The 12,904-nt window shown below is 50.0% G+C and overlaps 7 protein-coding genes across 7 annotated transcripts; 3 read left to right on the plus strand and 4 right to left on the minus strand.

The window, feature by feature from the left end:
- Positions 1 to 2,391: 2,391 nt before the first annotated feature.
- On the minus strand, positions 2,392 to 3,257 carry BDV59DRAFT_203422 (type 1 glutamine amidotransferase; the record flags this gene model as incomplete). The annotated part of the gene is made up of 3 exons (XM_073694265.1): positions 2,392 to 2,688; positions 2,749 to 2,823; positions 2,889 to 3,257. The coding sequence occupies 3 exons, from the start codon at positions 3,255 to 3,257 to the stop codon at positions 2,392 to 2,394; spliced, it is 741 nt and encodes a 246-aa protein (XP_073546276.1).
- A 560-nt stretch (positions 3,258 to 3,817) lies between these two features.
- On the plus strand, positions 3,818 to 4,585 carry BDV59DRAFT_203423 (FMN-binding negative transcriptional regulator; the record flags this gene model as incomplete). Its single annotated transcript, XM_073694266.1, has 1 exon — positions 3,818 to 4,585. The coding sequence occupies one exon, from the start codon at positions 3,818 to 3,820 to the stop codon at positions 4,583 to 4,585; it is 768 nt and encodes a 255-aa protein (XP_073546277.1).
- Positions 4,586 to 4,744: 159 nt separating this feature from the next.
- Positions 4,745 to 6,642, plus strand: BDV59DRAFT_65303 (Zn(II)2Cys6 transcription factor domain-containing protein). Its single transcript, XM_073696840.1, has 2 exons — positions 4,745 to 4,920; positions 4,973 to 6,642. The coding sequence occupies exons 1-2, from the start codon at positions 4,831 to 4,833 to the stop codon at positions 6,548 to 6,550; spliced, it is 1,668 nt and encodes a 555-aa protein (XP_073546278.1). The 5' UTR covers positions 4,745 to 4,830; the 3' UTR covers positions 6,551 to 6,642.
- A 212-nt stretch (positions 6,643 to 6,854) lies between these two features.
- Positions 6,855 to 7,522, minus strand: BDV59DRAFT_203424 (uncharacterized protein; the record flags this gene model as incomplete). The annotated part of the gene is made up of 3 exons (XM_073694267.1): positions 6,855 to 7,011; positions 7,060 to 7,189; positions 7,255 to 7,522. The coding sequence occupies 3 exons, from the start codon at positions 7,520 to 7,522 to the stop codon at positions 6,855 to 6,857; spliced, it is 555 nt and encodes a 184-aa protein (XP_073546279.1).
- Positions 7,523 to 7,940: 418 nt separating this feature from the next.
- BDV59DRAFT_208950 (acyl-CoA synthetase) lies at positions 7,941 to 9,748 on the plus strand. The gene is made up of 3 exons (XM_073695300.1): positions 7,941 to 8,268; positions 8,319 to 9,454; positions 9,508 to 9,748. Exons 1-3 carry the CDS (start codon positions 7,977 to 7,979, stop codon positions 9,670 to 9,672), a joined length of 1,593 nt encoding a protein of 530 aa, XP_073546280.1. The 5' UTR covers positions 7,941 to 7,976; the 3' UTR covers positions 9,673 to 9,748.
- A 194-nt stretch (positions 9,749 to 9,942) lies between these two features.
- BDV59DRAFT_194233 (alpha/beta hydrolase) lies at positions 9,943 to 10,797 on the minus strand (the record flags this gene model as incomplete). The annotated part of the gene is made up of 2 exons (XM_073692359.1): positions 9,943 to 10,190; positions 10,311 to 10,797. The coding sequence occupies 2 exons, from the start codon at positions 10,795 to 10,797 to the stop codon at positions 9,943 to 9,945; spliced, it is 735 nt and encodes a 244-aa protein (XP_073546281.1).
- Positions 10,798 to 10,925: 128 nt separating this feature from the next.
- On the minus strand, positions 10,926 to 12,877 carry BDV59DRAFT_208952 (putative histidine acid phosphatase; the record flags this gene model as incomplete). The annotated part of the gene is made up of 8 exons (XM_073695301.1): positions 10,926 to 11,346; positions 11,395 to 11,515; positions 11,564 to 11,793; positions 11,843 to 12,213; positions 12,261 to 12,368; positions 12,420 to 12,538; positions 12,592 to 12,725; positions 12,772 to 12,877. The coding sequence occupies 8 exons, from the start codon at positions 12,875 to 12,877 to the stop codon at positions 11,141 to 11,143; spliced, it is 1,395 nt and encodes a 464-aa protein (XP_073546282.1). The 3' UTR covers positions 10,926 to 11,140.
- Positions 12,878 to 12,904: the final 27 nt, after the last annotated feature.

Consider the following 12,904-nt stretch of genomic DNA (forward strand, 5'->3'; position numbering starts at 1 on the left):
ACAAGCTATTAGAACCATGACATGGTACGCGGTAGGAATTTATAGATAGTCCATATACAATCAATCCCTGACAAACTTCTCTTACTCCTTTGTGACTAACTCTGCAGGTACTACATCAACATTAGAAAAGAAATTGTTCTTTTAAGGATCAGGTTAGGCATATTGGCCTGAAGGCGACAAGGTTGCCTGTGTCGGCAGCGATAAATGGAGTCCTTAATGACGAACAACTGCTATAGCACTGAAATGTTAGCTCTTAGGGCTTTGCTCCTCTGTTGATCTAGTTGCCACTACATTATGTTATGACTTGTTATAGGCGATTAACTAAATCCAAATTGGCATCACTCCTCTCCCGCAAGGCTGTTTGCTCAATGGAGATATTTTCATCACGAAAAACATTAATTTAATTATTATGTGAAATCTCAATCAAGATAATACCAGTCATACTAGCTCTAGTTACATCTTGCTTTGGATACCATCAGGTTGTTCCACAACTCAATAGCACCAAGTCCCGTTAAACCGGAGTTAAGGACTTGCTGGGAAGATTCCTGGCAGAGATCCACAGCGGGCTGAGATGCGGAGCAGACACTATTAAAGTTGGTTCCGTTAAGATCGAGGCAGATGCTTTCCATGGCCGAACCAAGATCACTCGATCTAACTTGCCCGTAGATAGTCGCATAAACGGTTTGATCATCTGCGTCTCTTACGTCAAGAATGTACATGTTCGAAAGGCAACTGCCATAATCAATGCAATCATTGTTTGCACAGCTGGTGACGGTTGCCGTTGATGTCTCCGTTTTTGTGGTCGTCTGCGTTGTAGGCTCGGTGATGGTGTCGGTGAAATTCTCAGTAATAGGTGGCTGAACACTGGTAGTAGTGATAGTTATAATGTCCGTTATAGTAGGGCCAGTGACAGTCACTGTGTCCATCACACATGACGTGGTAGAACTAGGTATATCCGAACTACAGTCGGTTGTAGAAGTAGAGGTTTGGATAGGACTATCTGCTGTTAGGCTCTTCTTTGACTACTGTGGTGTAATATATATTCTTACCTGATGGTCTCCGTCGTGATAGCCTCCGTACATTCGTCATTGCAGTCGGCATTATTACCGTCATTGGTCGTGCAATCAGTGGTAGCTTCATCGCAGGAGTCACAGGACGAAACTACCACTTCCACATTCACTTCTGCACCTGAAGGGCGAGCAAACGTAGATGGTAGCAATTTCAGAAGCGAAATGATCAAAATAAGCCCATGCCTGACCATCTTGGCTGGAATTGGACAAGGTAATGTTTTGGAAGATATTGAAGGTGAAAGAAACTTGGTCTCAGGATAAGGTGTGCCTGACGAGGGAACTCTCTAATGACCGGAGTCGGGTCGATTTATAGATCGCCGCATATTCCGTAGGTATTAGCTGCTTGCAGTCCAGTGATGATCTCTACACGGCATGTGGGTGAAGCTATGCCATGCCACCTCAATAGCATACCAGTGTAAATCCCGAGTGGTCTGTTTATATTACTACCAGGAGAGGTAGGTATATGGTTAGTCCACGAGTTTTGATGTGTCGGGTTCATCTAAAGCATTCCTAAGGTATCCTTCAAAGAAAACAACAATAACAATAATAACGGGCTGACTTTGTTGATGACAACAGATTGTACTCCCATGTTCCGATAGCTGTCGGCTACACCTAGTAATAAACATTCCGTATGTCCAAATCCGAACATTGGTTTAGAAGGTTTAAGTACTACCCGAGCAATTGTTTCCGTCGGCCTGCTACAAAGTACCTAGAGTCAAAGTTTGGGAATGTATGCGTGCATATATCATGCATGACTCGCACACCCCATAAATGGACCCGCATTCTTGTAATCAGTTAGCCGGAAAAGAATGCACAGTAAGTGACCAAACAACTATTTTTTTCGCTCTTAGAAAGAAATCAATGACACGGTTTCCCGAATTAACCAACATTCCTAGGTCTTAATGTAGAAAAGATAGAGGTGTTGGCATCAAAGAGAATCCGCGATAATTTACTTAGCCTATAGCCACGTAGGCCTCAATATTTTATGTACATGGATTCTTCAATAGATGAAGCTTTTTGTCTAGAGTAAATATCTCTGCCAAGGGTAAGGGGAGCTATGCGATACAACCTCCTATCTTGACCAATAAAACCCAAATAATTTCTAGAGGTTTCTTTAAATCCCCTTTTAGGAATATACCGAAGCGGGCCATTTGCGCTGAAGCTCTCGAGTCCAAGTCCATCATGAACGAGTCTAGATATATACCTAGAGCAACAGCACAGTTTTTGCCATGCGACTTTGCCGAATCTTACATATGATTTCCCCCCAAGCACCCTGCATTTTCTCCGAATGTGCACTCTTCGGAAGATGGCACTGCCACTATCACAGCGTATCTCCTTCTCCAACCCACTGGATCATCCGTGACAAAACAACAAAGCCATCTGTTTGTTGCTCAAGCTTCTTCAGATGGCTTTCTAGTTCCTTTGGTGAGAGATTGCCATTGTAGACATCATCCTCTTCCAGCAACATCTTTTTGGCGAGCGCAGGCTGGACCTCCGGATGGGATTGGAATGATAATATTGTATTATCTAGATTCACGAACATCTCATGGTTTTCGGCCAGAGAAATGAAATTCAATCCAGGCTTTGCGACCTCTCGTACATGGAACTCTGGTAATCTCTGGGAGACTTATGAGTCAAAAAGTCAATAAGATGAGATATAAAGTAAGGGAAGACGCACATATGATATAGACCCCGGTCCGCAGGCAAAGAATTTCTTCCCAGCTTCTGTCAGCTTGATATCCTCTACACCGGCCTACAAAAATCATGAATTAGCTTATCCTCTCTCTGGGCCAGCATTAACAGGTCTGATATCCTTACAACTGGACCTGTCGGCACTGGTCGTATCTCTCCACCGAAAGCTCTTGAGATAGCCTGGTGGCCCCAGCAAATGCCTAAGAGCTTGGTCTTGGGTGATTCTCGCGCAGTCGTACGCAAAAATTCTAGCACGCCTAGAACCCAAGGCTCAGATGAGGAGGCATCCGCTTTTCCTCCACTTAGAACGATCAGGTCGTATTCGTGGGGATTAGAATAGTTGCGCTGGAAAACAGGGTCGTACATGTCGACCTGGGCGTCGGGTGCGACAACTCGAAAGGCAGCATAATAGGACTCGCGGACATCATTCCAGAATTCGTTACCAGGCGGTGAGTTGATCAGAATAGCGACACGTAATTGAGTAAGGCGGCTCATTTTCTTGTAGTTTGGCGTTTGGGCTGAAGTCAAGCGGGTTATCCATTCAACTTTCTTCATCGGACGCGGATTCTATATGCATACTTATAGCTTGCTGCACCGTCGAGTTGCATTCTATGGAACTCTGCGTACCGGTAAATAGAGAACTCGAGCCTCCCCACTGATGGGTCATCGCACTCGCACACCATTTGGGGTAAAGGCTCTGACGATGCTCCATCGACGTGAAATTCTCTTTCTGGATTGATGGGGAGGCTTATAGCTGTTGTCCCCGCGCTAATCCTCATCGGGTGAGCAGGAGCGATGGAGGAACCAATAACATCCAATAAGATGTCGTTTCTTGTACCTACAAGATCCACGATTTACCGGATCGGGTGCACGAGAACGATGGCCCAATCAGAGACACCGTATACAGTCTTCCACAATCGACGCCTTTTACTTTGCATGTACAGCGTTAACGAGTAGGATATGATATATAAGGTAAGCTTGTGTCTTCTTCGCCCTTGTACGGCATTGTCTTTCTACCGAACTCGGATATCCTCTCCTTTCCCTGTTCTCTCGCTATGTTTCTTCCCACTGTACACGCGGAACTCGACACGGATGCTCTCCTTCAATTCATCCAAGAAAACCCCCTTGGTATCCTCATCACAGGAATTCCCTCCTCCTCACAGGACTTTCTCCAATGCACCCATGTCCCATTCGTGCTTGATCTTCCCGACAAACGCGACAGCAATTCCTTCGCCCCTCGACTTCGCGCTCATATCGCGAAGCAGAACCCTCAGGTGAAGGCAATGGTGGAGACGGCAGGCGGTAGGCCTTCGGGAACCTTCACCCTTGACCAAGAGGTCCTGGTCGTTTTCAATGGACGATACGATCACTACGTGACCCCTAAATACTACACCGAAACCAAGCCAGATACAGGCAAAGTCGTGCCAACCTGGAACTATTCCGCGGTTCAGATTTACGGGCAGTTATCTCTTCATTATGATTCCAACAGTCCAGAAGCGGGGTCTTTTCTAGCAAAACAGATACATGACCTGTCGGAGAAATGCGAGAGAAAGATTATGGGTTTTACGGGGGAAGACAAGCCACAGCCGTGGACGGTAGCGGATGCACCTGGGCGGTACATTGGGCTAATGCAGAGGAATATTGTAGGAATCGAGATTCAAATCAGAAAGATTGAGGGCAAGTTCAAGATGAGTCAGGAGATGAGGCAGGGTGACCGGGATGGTGTGGTGAGAGGTTTCGCCAACCTGGGAGGAGAGACGGGCGAAGCTATCTCGACTCTGGTCAAAGAACGAGGCGATTTGCATGATAAGAAGGTGCTGTAATCCCAGGGTAGAAATCCAGGATTGTGCAAATATCTCTATGATTGTAGTCCGTATGTATACACCTGCACCTGCACCGCTGGACTAAAAAAGTAGGTCACGTGGCATGGTTAGCATATTACTCAGGAGCAGGATTGCCACCCATTCTCCGCCGCGATTCATATTCAAACGGACCTCCCGCCTTCCAGGTTTCGAGTTGCAAATTTGCGTAGCAGGCAATGAGCTACTGATCCTAATTGTTTTACCACATGTACAAGCCAGCGCCGCCGAGGCCGAAAAAGACGAACATTAGCCGTTCACGTAACGGCTGTAAAAGTTGTCGCAACCGTAAAACAAAGGTTGGCTTGCTGCATCAATTCCCAAATATCACATGGCTAACTTTGACTACAGTGTGATGAGAAAAAGCCAGCATACGGGACTTGCGTGAGACTGGGTAAAAGCTGTGAATACGTGCAACTCACGCTTAAATACCGGCACGTCACAGTGCAGCATCCAAAGATACAATCACCATGCGCCGCACGTCCACAGTCGGTGTATGAGAGAACCGCTATCCAATCTGGGGGGTCAGTCCCTCGCGGTGATATAATCAGGTCACTCAAAACAGCTGAGAGAGATATTTTCTACTATACATACTGGGAGGATCGCTGCTTACCGGCCTTGAACCCCATCTTCCACCATGTCACCGCTTCGCTGACCGCGGATAACCCTATCCTTAACGACGCCATCCTAGCTCTGTCCTCCTGCCACATCAGCCGCCTCCACTATGAGCGCAGAACGTCCTCGACCGGACCAATGGGACCATTGAGCCCCAGTCTCGCACATCAAATCAGAAGTCACTTGTACTACTCGTCGGCAATCAGGAGACTTGCTTCGATGAAACCATCGGATTATCATCATCATTCGACAGTGGTGCTTATTGTCCTAGTTCTGTTCGCTCATCTGGAGTCGGCAATGGGTAATTTCCAGGGTTTCTATTGCCATGTGCAGGGGATGATGGACCTCCTTGAGTCTCATGAAGCACCAAACAGCATGGCCTTTAGCTCTCTCCTCACTTCGTGGATGCAAATCCGGTACGTTGTATGGTGGGCTCGAGCCTATTTCAGCTCGTTGGACATTCACCGTCAGCTCCCATGTATTCCCTTGCCCGTCTCAATAAATCATTTACACCATACGCCCCATTGGCGACGCGTCAAGGTCTTAAGTATCATGTGTGAGTCCCATCGACTTAATTATAAGGCCGTGCTTCAGCGCTTCAAGAGCTGGCGCTCCAGAAGAGAGAGTAGGCGTGAAACTGACGGAGACTATGCTGATTGCACGGCTCTCCTGCGCCAAGAGGCTGTGAAACTCGACGAGTGGCTGTGGCATCTTCCACCGTCTGAACATCCAATCTACGAACTCAAGAGCACCGGCCACACGACAATATCTTTCCACACTTGCAGTGCAGCGCTTAACTACGCGTATTATGTGGTAGCGCGTATAATGCAATGTACCGGTCTCTTGCAACTACTATGTAACCCAAGTGCCACCCGCAATGGGTGGGAGCTCTGTGAAGAGGAAGCCTGGGTGCGGATGCTGGTACAGATTGCTCAAGGTGCCGATATGCAGGCGTCCATGACCAACAATAGCTATACAATTGGGTTCTCGGGTTTATTGCTGGCAGGGATTCTCCGATGCCAGACGCTTTCTGTCGGGTTGGCGATACAGGATTGGCTACAAGAGTTAATGAACCTGCAGCCGACAGAAGAAGGGGCTTTTCCTGTTTACCAAACCTTGAGTACCGTCAAGGCAATCAATCGACAGAGAATGGTCGACCAAGACGTGTTTGCTGCGACACAGCCGGTAGACGATGGTGGTGGAACACCAAAGATCACGGCCTACAACAGTCAGTCCATCAGCTGTCTCTTATTACATGGAAGGAGCCGAAAAACTGGGGATCTCTTTGAGGAGTGCATCACTCTGAGCGATTGACTTTCTTTTTACCACTCTGATTTTCACACGTAAGATAGGATAGCTTAGTCTAGTGGGAGCTATTGTTATTTAGAATTTACGAGCCAACGAATATTAATTAACGGAGTCCCCGACGATGGCCTTAAGCCGAAGCATATGTCAAGCCATGCCGAATTGGATGATTAGACGGAAGGAGACAAGATGGGATGAGAGTAACTATTAGTTTAATAGGTGTTGTTAATGGGGGGAGAGTTCATATGGATGATAATTATCTAACAGAGTCGGATTAAAGAAGAATAGCTAAACCATTGCAGTGACCTCTGTATCAACAGAAGACGAAGAGACATCGGTCTGAATGATGCTTAAAAACAAAGTCCAAGTCAGAAGACCACACAGATGTGTCATCAATCTCCTCCATCTTGAGCTGAACCATGTCGAAGAAGGATAACATTGTACGAAGGGACAACCGAGGTGCATGGTTGCTTCGATATGTTAGTCTCATATCTCAATCCGTAGCCAAGCAGACATACCTGTCTTGTTCACCGCACGATGCAACGGCAAGGAGCGTGAGAGATGTGGCATTTGCATTGGCTGTGGCCACCCCAGGTGCAGTGGCAGAGCTTCTGGCCGCCAAACCGCCTGCACTTGCCACGGCACATCCTGCGACGCTATATGTCTATTAGTTGGTCGACAGTTTGCAGATACTGGATCTCATACCTGATCACCTTCAAAGATAGTGTAGGGATCATAAGGATCAGAAGAGACATCAAGGTCATCATCGTCCTTCGCGTCGGCAGAGGCCTTATCATCGTTGTCAACGGAGCTCTCCTCAGCAGTGGAATTGTCGATGTTGGCGTAGGGAAGGGGAGTTTGGATGGACTCGTCAGCCGGAGAAACCTCACTGGTAGGAGTGCTGGCCACTTCAGCCAGACCAGTCTGAATGTACAGACTGAATAGCATGAAGATGGTCAGGATAAACTTGAAGGAAGCCATAGTAGTGGTAGTGGATGAGCACGGAATGGGATGATGATAAGGATCGATGGAGAAGAGAGGAAGGGAGAGACAGCCAAAGAATGACAAGAGGCATATTTATACATGGGAGAAACACAGCATGTTCAGCTCAGTGAATACATGCTAGAAGTGCTGGCAGTGAATCATAGCCCTGAAGTGCCTCCGTCACTGAGGCTGGTGATATCTACAGTGTTACATGACCGAACGTGAAGGTCTAGATCTTCTAATTGATTACCTTCACTGATTTCTGTTATGGCCAACTTGAAGCTATCCAACTACCCCGTATACTTCTGCCATCGGACCTAAATCAACGGCCGAGGCCGATCGGCGCTACTTCTATCTCCGACCCCCCGCGTCACTTGCCAGTCTTCGTCGACTTTCTCTTGACCACCACATGAAATATTTATATCCTCCCCTCCCAGCCAATCTCGACCTCATGCAATTGATCTCCGTCCCCTCTCTGCCCCTCTTCCTGCAGGCGAAATGCCACGCCGAGGAGAACCCCCAGAAGATCGCCGTGATCGACACCACCAAGACTCAGCAATTCACCTACAGCCAACTCCTCACCGATACCGCCGCCCTTAAGCAGCGTCTCCTACAGGAATTGCATGTTCCCGATGGCGACGATCTCGATGAGAGACGCATCGCCTTCCTGATTCCGAATGGATATGATTATGTCGTGACCCAATGGGCCGTCTGGGCCGCGGGGGGCGTCTGCGTGCCGCTTTGTACGATTCCCCCTAGATACAACTCCCTCCTACCAAGCTCACACATCTAGGCACCTCGCACCCGGTGAAAGAACTTCTCTACACAATTGGCGACTCCGACCCCTCACTGATCATCCTGCACCCCGCCTTTGAGAAGTTCGAATCCCCCCTGCGGGAGTCGACCCCCGGCGTGCCGTTCATGACCCTGACGCCCTTCATCCAAACCGACAGCCCTGTCGCACTCCCGCCCTTCAGCCCGAACTGCTTCCTCGATCGTCGCGCCCTGATGATCTACACCTCGGGGACGACCTCCAACCCGAAGGGCTGCGTGACCACTCACAAGAATATCACCTTCCAGGCGCAATGCCTCGTCGACGCATGGCAGTACACGTCCACCGACCATCTCATCCATGTGCTGCCGCTGCACCATGTGCACGGCATCATCAATGGGCTCACCGCCAGCCTGCTCAGCGGTGTGACCGTAGAGATGCACCCGAAGTTTGACCCGAGTATGATTTGGACGCGCTGGGCGGACCGCGGCTCCTCGACCATGTTCATGGCCGTTCCGACCATCTACGCGCGCCTGGTCGACTACTTCGAGACGCATATCCGCGGCACGGACCGCGAGGCCGCTGCGCGCGCCGGTGCCAACGCCCTCCGCCTGGTCGTGAGCGGGTCCGCCGCCCTGCCCACCCCCATCAAGGCCAAGTTCGCCGACATCACCGGTCAGACGCTGCTGGAACGCTATGGCATGACCGAAATCGGTATGGGTATTAGCTGCGGGCTGGGGGTGGAACAGCGCATCGACGGCAGCGTGGGATGGCCACTGCCGGGCGTGCACGTGCGCCTTACGGAGAAGGAGACCGGCGCGGTCGTCGACGCCGTCAATGAAGACGGCATGATCGAGGTCAAGGGCGACAACGTCTTCCTTGAGTATTGGCGTCGGCCTGAGGCCACGGCGAAGGAGTTCACCGCCGACGGCTGGTTTAAGACCGGGGATGTGGCCCGGAGGGATGCGTCCGGTGCGTACTTCATCCAGGGTCGGGCATCCGTGGACTTGATCAAGTCCGGTGGGTATAAGATCTCGGCGCTGGAGGTAGAACGGAAGATGCTCGGCCTGGACGCCATCCAGGAGGTTGCGGTTGTCGGTTTGGCGGACGAGGAATGGGGCCAGCGGGTCGCCGCTGTGGTGAAGCAGCGGCCACAGGTGAGACGCGACCGTCTTGAACATGATTCGGTTCGAACTAACGGTGTACTCAGACCGAGCCACTGGAGCTGCAGGGTCTCCGCGCGCAGCTGAAGCAGGAGATGGCCCCATACAAAATCCCCACGGTCTTGAAGATCGTGGATGGTATTGAACGTAATGCCATGGGCAAGGTGAACAAGAAGACAATAGTGCAGAAGTACTGGCCGGAGTTACAGTAGGTATAGAACGGAGTTATAGCATTGGGCATAGTAATAGACAGAACACTAGAGTCAACTACCTAGTACATGAACGAAGTCATCAGTTCCCCTCCTGATCAATCGTTCTGCCGAGTCAGAAGCTCCTACTCCTACTTGACCGCAGAGACAGCCCTGAGCTACTATTGCCATTAGACGGCGACGCGGCTCCCGGGATATTGATCGGCTCAGAGTGATTGACGCGTAATGCCGGATGTATGGCCAACAACGTCTCCCTCACCCGATGATATGCCATCAGCTTTCACTTCTCCCTCCCCACCAGGATTTGTCCCAGGCGTGCCCACAATTTGTCACACGGCAATGATCTATAGTTCTCCGTGGAAGATCCCCCAGTATTCTTGCCATTTCCATCCCCTCGTTGGCCAAGGTATCGCGCTCTGCAGTAATGATGATGCCCAGGTTCGGGAATAGAGCAGGAGTGATGTTACGGGCTGGTGACACCCGCGGATCTTGCGGATTGGTACCACCGCGCAGATAGCAAGCTTGATAGAAACTCACAAACGTCGATGAAAGCGAGCCCCTGCCGCAAAATCATCGGACCGGAGCTACCCTCGTTTCGGGGTCTGTGGTCATGTCGACAAGAGGGTAAAAGGCGATCACACAGTAGAGTCTGAGAATCATTCGGCTATGCATGGCAGTGGATAGAGCAATGTTCGCACCAGCACCGAACCCACTAATGGCAATGTGGTGCTCTTTGTAAAGCTCCCTTTGGGCGTCAACGTACTGGATGACATCGTCAACATCTTGCATGGCAGCAGGATAGGGATGTTCTGGGGCAATCCGGTACTTGACATCCAGGACAGTCCAGCCGGTATTGTCACGGATGTAATGGCAGAATTCATCATCGGTGCCATGATCGTGTGTCACCCAACCGCTCCCACTGAGGTTGATGAGGATGGGCTTGGGAGAAGGCTCTGGGTCAGGAGATAATTCATAAACATGCACCAGAATGTCCCGGCCTTGGTCACGAGACGCGATTCTGAGGGTTCGATCGTGGTGCAAATCCTTTCTATGAAAGATTTCTGCATAGAGCCTGCAGAGAAGTGCAATGCATTTAAGGAAAAGGTAATGAAGACAAATTGTGAGCATTGTGGTGGTCGATATGTTGGGTACTTCAAACGAGTGTATGTGATGGATGTTGTAAGAGAATATGGGCTGTCGTCAGAGAGTGTGGTGTGATGAGTGGCGACGGATGGGGAGAAGAAGAAGAGCAGAGAGAAAGAGAAGTCCTCATTTGCCGGAAGGGAGTATACGAGGAAGGCACAGTGTACTGGATGGAAGGCTTCCGTATAGCTTATAGCAAGTGTTATTCCTCGACGGAAGGAACTTTATACATGCAGCAGAAATGGAGACATGCAAGAAACGACAGCGAGGGCATCCCATATTCCCATATCACCAGTTACCTCCAGCCCTAGGCTATCATTCCCTCGCCTTAGGGCTTTACGATGCGCAAAAATGGCAGTGTGAGGTCAGTGAAAAAGGTCACCGCTCCATTAGACCCCGTTGTAGTCACATTCTGCTCAGACAGTCCACAGACGGCCGCAAAAGAACCGTATCTCGCCTTCTTCTGAGAGACATACTCCTTGTAGTCATCCACAGGACAGCTGTTCCCAGGTCCAGAGTGGCAGGAAGGAACCGCTGGCCAGGTTAGCATCACTCATCTGTGGAAGGTGGATAGTCACTCACGATATACTGCATCGTTTAGAAGAATCCGTACATTGGTCGACTCCTGCCCACCGACCTGGCATTTCAATCGTTCGAATGCGATCGTCCCTCGCATCGGTGAGACGCGGCTGCTAACGAAAAGCTGACCGAAATTAGAAGGATCTCCTCGACATGCACTCCGAGTACATACCCGGCTTTTGTCCATCTTGTTGGCCGCAAGTGCTTCCTGTTGATCAAAAACCCCGAGAAGCGAAGCAAGCTCATTGATCTGGTTGTCATGCGTGAAGGCCACAACCAGCGGAGGTAATTCCCTGGTTCCATCTGCAGTATTTGCGGTCACCCCAGGTCCTTGCTGCAGCAAATCTACAATTCCTTGCAGGACGGGCATCATGACGGTCATGTTCTTTCCCGCCCCAGCGCCTGGAGTACCCAGTCAGCAACGTCTCCCTCATGGGACTGGACTACTTACCGGTCCCGTAGTAGTATCGCAGATCCTGCCGATATTCGTACTGGAGAACCTCGTGCTGCTGAAAGACATCGCACCACGGGCTGACCCGACCGGTTATCTGCGTCTCAAACCCGCACAGATATGGGAAAATAGACACCTGGTTATTCGTGAGAGTCAGGTTTCCCGAGATCAACTTGTTCAACCGCTTTGTAATTGGGGGAAGATAGATTCCGTCCCACGTGGCCGCATAATCCCCGCCGCTGACGTCCTTGAAATTTGGACACATATCTGATGTCGCCAAAGAGTTACCCGTGGCAGCTGCGGTATCCGCATTAACTACATAGACATCGCCGTAGGACGCATTTGGTCCGAGATAACCGCGCGCAAACAGTCTACGGGTGTTAGCTGGACAACATGGGTGGAAGGACGAGTGGCTTACCTTGCGGAATCAATTGTTCGCTGGTAGTCGTTTGCCCAGAGAAAGAATGGAGTGTTGTCTTCGTAGAAGGTAGGATAACGAAAGCGCAAGTCTGTTCCAAGGTTATAACTGTAAGTATGTTAGTGAGGGGATACTAGACCCAAATCTTGGTCAACGAACAGTTCTTTGTAGCCGGTGATCGACACTTGTGCGATCTCTTGTTGAGGATATCTTAACACCGGGCTCCAATCAGAAATGAACCTCAGAGACCCTGTAGCCTGGAATTCGGCAGCTTGGAACTGAAAAGCAGTGAGACGACGCCAATGAGGATGCTCTTGGAAGGAGCTCTAACCGCGTCATGGAGGGCCTGCCATTCAGCATAGGCCCCAGGGTCCGGATATCTACTTCCATGACGGACGACATAAACGGCCTGGTCAACCGAACATCCATCGGGCACAGCAGGCGCAATGTTGTTGACATTCGGGCCTATATAGTTAGACGGTATTCGACATTTTCGGGAAGGGTTACTTACCAGCAAACCATGGGGAGTTGGCTCCCAGATGTTGCAGAGGATCAAACGCATGGCTTGCAGTTACAGATCCTAATATCAACCATCCCAGTTTCGTGTATCCCAACATTGTGCTATGTCACTATGGTAATGTCCT

Source organism: Aspergillus ambiguus (genome assembly GCF_047715705.1).
Source record: "Aspergillus ambiguus strain CBS 117.58 unplaced genomic scaffold BDV59scaffold_24, whole genome shotgun sequence".
NCBI lineage: Eukaryota > Fungi > Ascomycota > Eurotiomycetes > Eurotiales > Aspergillaceae > Aspergillus > Aspergillus ambiguus.

Bases quoted from the DNA above. Each gene is read 5' to 3' on its own strand.
- BDV59DRAFT_65303 (XM_073696840.1), top strand. From the start codon at position 4,831: ATGTACAAGCCAGCGCCGCCGAGGCCGAAAAAGACGAACATTAGCCGT. The intron at 4,921-4,972 runs GTTGGCTTGCTG...CTTTGACTACAG, and splicing joins GTCGCAACCGTAAAACAAAG to TGTGATGAGAAAAAGCCAGC.
- BDV59DRAFT_208950 (XM_073695300.1), top strand. From the start codon at position 7,977: ATGCAATTGATCTCCGTCCCCTCTCTGCCCCTCTTCCTGCAGGCGAAA. The intron at 8,269-8,318 runs GTACGATTCCCC...TCACACATCTAG, and splicing joins GGGCGTCTGCGTGCCGCTTT to GCACCTCGCACCCGGTGAAA. The intron at 9,455-9,507 runs GTGAGACGCGAC...CGGTGTACTCAG, and splicing joins TGGTGAAGCAGCGGCCACAG to ACCGAGCCACTGGAGCTGCA.